The sequence below is a fragment of the Diabrotica virgifera genome, chromosome 3, assembly GCF_917563875.1.
Source record: "Diabrotica virgifera virgifera chromosome 3, PGI_DIABVI_V3a".
Taxonomy (NCBI): Eukaryota; Metazoa; Arthropoda; class Insecta; order Coleoptera; family Chrysomelidae; genus Diabrotica; species Diabrotica virgifera.
The window spans coordinates 60764468-60773336 of NC_065445.1; the positions used below are offsets into that span (position 1 = coordinate 60764468).

General features: G+C 36.0%; 1 protein-coding gene across 1 annotated transcript; it reads left to right on the top strand.

Annotated features, from left to right (window-relative positions):
- The first annotated feature begins 2355 nt into the window (after positions 1 to 2355).
- On the top strand, positions 2356 to 3612 carry LOC126882495 (uncharacterized). The gene has a single exon (XM_050647460.1). It carries the CDS (start codon positions 2356 to 2358, stop codon positions 3610 to 3612), a length of 1257 nt encoding a protein of 418 aa, XP_050503417.1.
- Positions 3613 to 8869: the final 5257 nt, after the last annotated feature.

The following is an 8869-nucleotide window of genomic DNA, read 5'->3' on the forward strand; positions in this document are numbered from 1 at the left end:
AGATGAATTTTATGCACTTGGTTATATAAAAAGCAATTTTGTGTGAAACGATTCATTTCAATGTTGGTTGTTCAAGGTGAAGGAGTTTTAAATTCTATAATCAATAGTCTACCATTTGAATTGCACGCTCCTGGCTACCACTATCTAGGACCTGGAACTAAATTACAGAAACGTCTAGCACGAGGAGATCCTGGGATAAATCCATTAGATCAGGCTGCGAGAGATCACGATATAGCATACTCTCAAAGTAATTCCTTAAAAGATCGACATAAAGCAGATTGGGTGTTGGAAAATAAAGCGTGGGAACGAGTTAAAGCAAAAGACGCATCTTTGGGTGAAAAAACCACTGCCTGGTTAACTACTACAGCGATGAAAGCCAAATGAAAACTAGGTATGGGTGTGAAACGTGGTAAAGGCGTTAGATCATTTAAGCGACACGTGCTGCAACCAATTATCAGAAGATTGAAACGTACTCCTCCAGCACCAAATCTGCGTAAATCAGCCCTACTTGCACTTGCAGCAGCTAGAACGGCCGTTAAAAACGTAGGTGGGAAAAAAAATGTGCGGGTTCCAAGAATTATTCCATTTGAACCAAAATCAGGTGGTATTTTACCTTTAATCCCTATCTTTGCAGGCTTATCAGCTCTCGGCTCTTTAGCGGGGGGTGCGAGTGCCATTGCCAAGACAGTAATCGACTCAAAGAATGCTCAAAAGAAACTGGAAGAAGATAAACGTCATAATAAAGCAATGGAACATCTAGGCAAAGGTTTATACCTACGAAAAAACGCTAAAGGTGGCTTTGGATTATACTTGAAGAAGTCAAAAAACTCCCGCTGAAGCTACCTAATAGACCTCTAACCAATGTGGACTTGAATAAATTTGCTAAACAATTAAAAATTTCAAATTTTCGTGGAGTTTTTATGCGGAACAATTTACCTCAAGCCCCCCGTAAACACGAATGTGCTATTATTAATCTTGATATTTCCAAGAACCCTGGTACACATTGGGTAGCTTACCGAAAGATAAATAACAACATAGAATACTTTGATTCATATGGTTGCTTGAAGCCACCGCGGGAACTAGCATCATATTTGAGTGGTGGACGAATTTTCTATAATAACGACGCATACCAAACTTATAACCAAATTAACTGTGGACATTTATGCTTAAAGTTTCTCTACAATGGAACCATCTAACGACATCTTGAGGCGTGCCACATGCATTTTTATGGAAAATATAACGAGCGGTGTTTGGTATAAACTACCCCACGATATTCGTCTCGCACTAGGAGATCATTTACCTTGCAAGAAAGATCATAATAAACATGAATGGGGTGATGTTTGCGGCAATATGAAATCTACATGTGTATTGTGCGGTGTCTATGAGAGCGGTATCTATAAGCAAAATGTAAATAAGACAAAACCATGTAACAGTATAATAAGAAAAATAAAGAAATTTTTACCATAATATATTGATATTTAACTTACTACACCCTATATTAAGTATCAGTCATGTCTCGATTGTTAACCTTGACAAGTACTACAAACGAATTTTCGTTTACTCCTCAAGTGCCTCTTGTACTTGATCCACTTCAGCAGTATTATGTAGCAGTGTTGGGATTTCATACATTTAATTCCATCCCAAACATCGATGGTGAAAAATTTTATTTCTATGAGCAAAATGACCGTAAAAAGTTGCGTCATATCGACATTCCATCCGGATGTTATGAAATTACCGATATCGAAGCGTACATTCGAAGTGCATTACACACTAAATACAATTCAGTTCAGCAGTTCACTTTAAGACCGAACAACAATACGCTTAAATGTGAAATTTTCTGTCAAGAGCATACCATTACTTTCGAGAAAAATGATAGTCTTGGTAAATTATTGGGTTTCTCCTCAAATAGAATATTGGCGCCAGGTACACTGCATTCTTCAGATCAACCTGTAAACATTATAAAAGTATCGAGTCTACTTTTTGAATGCAACATTACCGAAGGAGCCTTCTACGAGGACAGACCTGCGCACACTATTCTACATTTTCCACTTAGTGTTGATCCAGGGTTTGCTATTGATGAACGTCCTCATAACCCTATATACATACCAGTAAGCAGCAGCATACGTGAAATTACCAAAATTACCGTTAGTGTAGTCGATCAAGAATTAAGACCAGTCAACTTTAGAGGAGAGAAAAGTACTCTGCATTTGGATTTTAAGGAACGATAGATGGGTTTAGATATAAAACACAACTCTACACATCCATATTCATTAGTCTCACACGGATCCTACATGGGACGTGACGTGTCTGCTGACAATAAAGTTTTTCTTGTTTCCATTGGATTACGGCTGAAGAATGCCAAAACGCCACTATATTCGACGCCAGGTTCATCAGCAGGAACCACATATTTTCGATCTTTACCAAAAACCTCGGTTCGACGATACTATTAGAAAAGAAGAATTTCGTACATATACACCTTACATCAAGTCATTTAATAATAGTGATGTTGTCGAGTTTATCATAAATCAATCAGATGCATTTTTTGCGATACACGACACACTTTTAGAAATTAAAGGAAGTATCAAGAAAGCTGGTAATGGAACTGTTTCTCTTGCGCCGAATGCTGGATCCTTCTTGTTTGATACCTGTACATACATCCAAAGTTCACATGACATGGAAATAGTTCGAGATCCAGGTGTAGTCAGCACTATTCGCAGTTTGTTGTGTTATACACCTGAAGATTCCAAATTTCTCAGTACTGCAGGATGGAACTATCCGAATTATCCACATTTAACAGGGGACGCCTTTAGTTTACTGATTCCAATCAAACATATTTTCAACATTTTCAACGATTACACTAAATTAACCTATGGTCGTCAAGTGTTTCGCTTTGTTCGAGCGCGTAATGATAAAGATTGCATTGTTGTCCAAGAACCTACTGGTTCCACGACGGTAACAACAGTATCATTAACCATCGCCAGCATGGAACTCAAGGTCAAACATGTCTTTCCCAATGATGATGTGAAAATCGAATTAATGACTCCGATTAAGAATAATACACCGATAACCATACCTTTCCGTAAATGGGAGCTCAATGAACTACCTTCACTTACGGCAGGATCTCGACGAGAGATATGGAGTGTAAAGACAACTTCAGCTGTTGAACGTCCACGCTACGTTATTGTAGCTTTTCAAACTTCTAAACGAGATGATATTCACGCTGATCCGACGCTATTCGATCACATTAGAATGTCCAGCGTACGAGTGGTTATTAATGGTGACTATTGGCCTAACGAGAGAATGCAATTGGATTTCACAAAAAATGATTACGCTATAGCTCACTACAATTATACTGAATTCTTTCCCAGTTATGCTCGTTCGCTAACAAAACATCCCATCTTAGATTACTCTGCATTTAAAAGATATGCTTTGTTTGTTTTTGACTGTTCCAAGCAGGATGATACATCGTTTAGATCCGGAACTGTCGATGTTAAGTTGGAAATCGAAGCAGATGAAGGTTTTCCAGCAGGTACTCGAGCTTACTGTTTAATTGTTCACGACAGCCTACTCGAATACTTTCCACTAACTGAAGTTGTCAAAAATATAATTTAAATAGGACAATCTACAACTATGTCTTTCAGTATTGATCGCAACATCATGAGGATCGCATTAGTTGACATACAAGGATTCACCGTAGATGGGTGGTTTGTACCCAAAGAGCTTACCATTGAAATTGGCCATAAACGATGCCATTACATATTTACGTCTCCACAACCGTTTGCTACATTGAGTAATAAAGATAAGAAGACTGTATCTTACTTGGAGAGACACCTGCACGGTCTTCGGTATTCCAATGGGGATGTTGAATATTCAAAAATAAATGAAATACTAGAATCTAAGTTGTTGTATGCAGCTGATTACATCTACGTTCGCGGCGAACAAAAAGTGGAATTTTTACAAAAGAAATGTCATATTTTTGGAGTTTTTCCCACCATTATTGATGTTTGTAAATTTGATGATACACCCCTTGATACTGGAAACTTTATTCAGAATGCCAATCCTTGTCACACAACTGGACTATTTTCCTGCACCGAGAGAAATGTGGATCACCTCCGCCAATGGTTTTGTGAAAAAATATTACCTATGTAAATTAGGTTTTTGAATAAAAGATTAAAAGTATTGTTTTAGTTTTATTTAAAAAAACACTGCCTTCCTTTTTTACATATTTATTTTAATGCAAGATGATTCACATTTGCGACTTACAAAAAATTTTATAATGATATTAACAGCTAGAAATACATTTATTACTAATATTATTGTTAACAGTATAATCGATGAACCATATTGGACGATGTCATCATCATTATTAGTTTTGCTCCATTTTGAATCACTTTCAGTGTTATTTGGGGATATTAACTTGATCTTGTAGAATGCTCCTCCCGACTTTGGTATCGTTTTGAAAAATACTGGAAGCTGGCCATAATTCACCACTTCATGATCCATTAGAGTCCATTCAGTTCGATTACAATCAGTTTTTACATCGTTAAAACATATCGCTATGTTCTTAACATTGTTTGGAACGTTTGTATAAAGGACATTGTTAACAATAGCTGTGAGAATGATAAACGATGCCGTTAATTGAGACATCTTGCTGGTTGAATTCTTTTTAATGGGTATTGTGTTTTTGGTAGTTTTCTTGTAGACAAATGAAACTCTGCAAATCGTTTTTCAATTGCGGTTCTATCTTCGTACCACTGTATATCCGCTTTCAACTTTTGTATTTTTTCGCAAAACTCTACCAATCTACACTGCACGGAAGACATTGATGAAATGAAGCATCTTTTACTTAAACTAATATATAAATATACATATATATTAATTTTATATTTGTTTGAAATTTTCCTTAGTCCTGACCTGTTCCTAATAAAATATTTATGTGTTAAATAGTATGTGCATCTTAATTGGAATTTCCTATTAGCAAGCGTCATTATATTTTCTGCATCTGTTTATTACTAATTATACAATAAACGCAATCGTGGGAACGACATAATATTTATAGAATTTGCTACCATATTGCGTCAGCGTATTTTCCCACATTGCAAGCCTCGTGAACATAAGTTTTAATTACATCCTTTAGTAATTTGCAAACCATTGGAATGTGGATGTATCCGGTTCACTCGTGGGAACGACATATAATATTTATAGTTGGTGCATTAACGTATGACATCATTGGAATGTGGATGTATCCGGTTCACTCGTGGGAACGACATATAATATTTATAGTTGGTGCATTAACGTATGACATCATTGGAATGTGGATGTATCCGGTTCACTCGTGGGAACGACATATAATATTTATAGTTACTGTCAGCGTATTTCCCGCGGTTCACTCATTTCGCCACACGTGCATTAACGTATGACATCATTGGAATGTGGATGTATCCGGTTCACTCGTGGGAACGACATATATAATTGCCGTTGCGTCAGCGTCCACATTGCAATATATTTTTATTACTTGGAGGTACTCACGTATTTTTCTTTGAATTCTAAAAGCACATTGTAGAATGCAGGCGGGGTGCATTCGTTTGTATGAAATTATAATACTAAAAAATCGTTGCTTTTTGCCGACACCGTATCTACATTGCCTAATTTTGTTACATAACGCCATTTTTACCGCCCCCGGAGGCCCCACCCTATGGGATTCTTCTTCAGAGGCCTCAACGCCGCTGGCCGCCAACACGTCTACTTCTCACCCCCTACAGGGTGCGACAGGGTGTACTTCTTAGGGTTCTTTTATAACGATAGGGTTCTTCTTCAGAGGCCCCAACGCCGCTGGCCGCCAACACGTCTACTTCTCACCCCTATGACGACAGGGTGCGACAGGGTGTACTTCTTAGGGTTCTTTTATAACGACAGGGTTCTTCTTCAGAGGCCTCAACGCCGCTGGCCGCCAACACGTCTACTTCTCACCCCCTATGACGACAGGGTGTACTTCTTAACGACAGGGTTCTTTTATAACGACAGGGTGTACTTCTTGCACCAGAGGCTACGGCCTCAACGCCATCCTAGCCATCAAGCTGGCCGCCATCTTGGATCTTGGATCTCAGATTCCCATATCTCTATTATAACGACAGGGTTCTTCTTCAGAGGCCTCAACGCCGCTGGCCGCCAACACGTCTACTTCTCACCCCCTATGACGACAGGGTGTACTTCTTAACGACAGGGTTCTTTTATAACGACAGGGTGTACTTCTTGCACCAGAGGCTACGGCCTCAACGCCATCCTAGCCATCAAGCTGGCCGCCATCTTGGATCTTGGATCTCAGATTCCCATATCTCTACTACTGCTAGTTTATCAATGATCCGGGAAAGGTTACAATTTCATAGGTCAAATTTATTTTTTATTGAACAAGACATTGTAAGTATTGAAGATTTGCTTTTCGGAATGATATCAAGTTCTGATTTTGATCGAATTATTTTTAGTTTACAAATAATTTATCAAAATTCATATCAAAAACAAAGAAATGTACATTTAAATAAATTTAATATTCTTTTTGAACAAAATAGTATACCTACATACTTTTGATAACCTAAATAGAAATAATGACATATTAGCGACAGTTGTCAATCTATCAAATAGACATTTCAAATAGACCATCTACTATCAAGTAGACAACGCAACGGAAAATTTGGTATTGTCAAAAGGTTTAAACTATGCTGTTACTCATCCATCTATTCCAAAATTAGACATAATTAGCTCAGTTGAAAAAATATCCCAGTGTTTACCAATCATAAAAAAGAACAATATACGCTCTGAGCTTTGCTGGTGTCGCTCCTGGCGGATTACTAATTCAACTTTTACCGGTAATTTTTAAATTTATTATTTAATTTTTATCGCTTAATATTTACAACGCAAAAAGTAATTAAATTGTAATGGATTTTTTTAAGATTGAGCTAATCATTTTGACGTTCTATTGAAAAAATATGAATTTCTTACTTCGGACACTTTCACAATTATCGTGTAGATGGCGCTAAGATTAACAGATTAATTTATAACTACAGATTACGGAACATTAAAAAAACTTAAATTCAGTATTTAAAACGTAAGTATATTTAAGGTAAAAATATATACCACAGCTTTGACCAACTAATATTTTTTATAATTATTAATATTAATTTACAGCACACGAATATTCGTATAACAATTTAAATGGGAAAAGTAAAAAGTCTCTGGCATGGACAACATAGTGGAGATACAAGAAATAAATGGAGAACAACAAGTAGTGGAATCCTTAATGGGAGAGTAATTAGAGAAAGCAATATAGAGAGAGTAAAATTAGTCAAAGCACCAGGCAAGGATCATATCGCCCTGAAAATGATAAACTTCAGGGAATACAGGGAATAGACATCAGGAAAGAACTAATGAATGATATCATAAATAGAACAGAAATACCAAAGGACTGAAAGAAAGACATTATATTACCAATACACAAAAAGGGAGACAATAGAAACTGTATACTGAGGTCCATTTCAAGTATCCTTGGGAAGATAGGCGCAGGAATAATAGAGACAAGATTAAAACCTCAAATAGAAACAACTATGGAAGATACACAGTGTGGGTTCAGGAAGGACAGAAGCACGCAAGACCTAACATTCACAATAAAACAAGTAAGTGAGAAGGAAATCAATAAGAATAGAGAGTTACATATATGCTTTATCGATCTGGAAAAGGCGTTTAACAGAATCCGAAGAAAGGACGTATGGAAGACACTAAAAGGAAGGGGAGTCGGCAGGCACAAAATAGAAGTAATAAAGGATATGTACAAAAATAATACGAACGCAGTAAGAACCAATAAAAAGGGATCCAGAAAATTTACTACAAGTGAAGGCGTCAAACAGGGATGCGTGTTGAGTCTACTGCTATTATCAGTCGTACTGGATGAAGCAATAACGAAAGATAAGAGATTAATGAGACAACTAACATTAGAATACTGGCAAATTAAATAGACTTAATTATCGGAGCTACAATTTGCAGATAACATTGTATTGATAGCAGAAAACACAGAAGACTTACAGAGCAATCTTGAAATCCTAGAAGAAAAACCATCAAACATAAATATAAAAATTAATACAGACAAAAAACAATGATAATTTCAAATACGAGCAAGACACAGAATAGAATTAGACGGGAAGGAACTAGAGCAAGTGGAATATTTTAAATACCTAGGAGTAATAATTGAATCAAATGGCAAATAAGACATGGAAATAAACAAGAGAATGGGACGAATAGGAAGCTTATAATATGAAAAAAAAATTCATATTGAGAAAAAATTATCAAAATGGAGCCATAGATTAAAAATTTCTTAAATATTAATTTTTTTTAACATGTTAATGAAGCCTCTTTTTTACACCTAAGTTTATTACTAATAATATTTGCGTTACCATGTTAATTTTAAAATTTTACATGTTTCTACAAAACTAAAGTCTTTAATGGCATTTAGATAGCATCTACATTTTTCCGAACAATCCATTTGACACAGAAAGTTATTAGATTAATATTTCAAAAGTATTTCACTGTTAAAATATTAATTTACAGGACACGATATTCGTGTTGCTTAGTTTTGAACTTTAAAAATTTAAATGGAAAAAAAGTAAAAAGTCTCTGGCAAGCTTTATTTCACTTTTGTCTGACAATTGAAAATTACAGTGTCAATTCGTCGAGAAATCTTCGTTTCGGTTTTTATTTTATTTTCAACAGGACAGGACTGTCTGCTGGAAAAGTTGAGAAAATGAATAACATGAATATGTAAAGTGGTCTCTTTATGGCCCCTTATATTTTCAGTAGGTTGTACTTAATTACTTTTTTATTT

Bases quoted from the DNA above. Each gene is read 5' to 3' on its own strand.
- LOC126882495 (XM_050647460.1), top strand. From the start codon at position 2,356: ATGCCAAAACGCCACTATATTCGACGCCAGGTTCATCAGCAGGAACCA.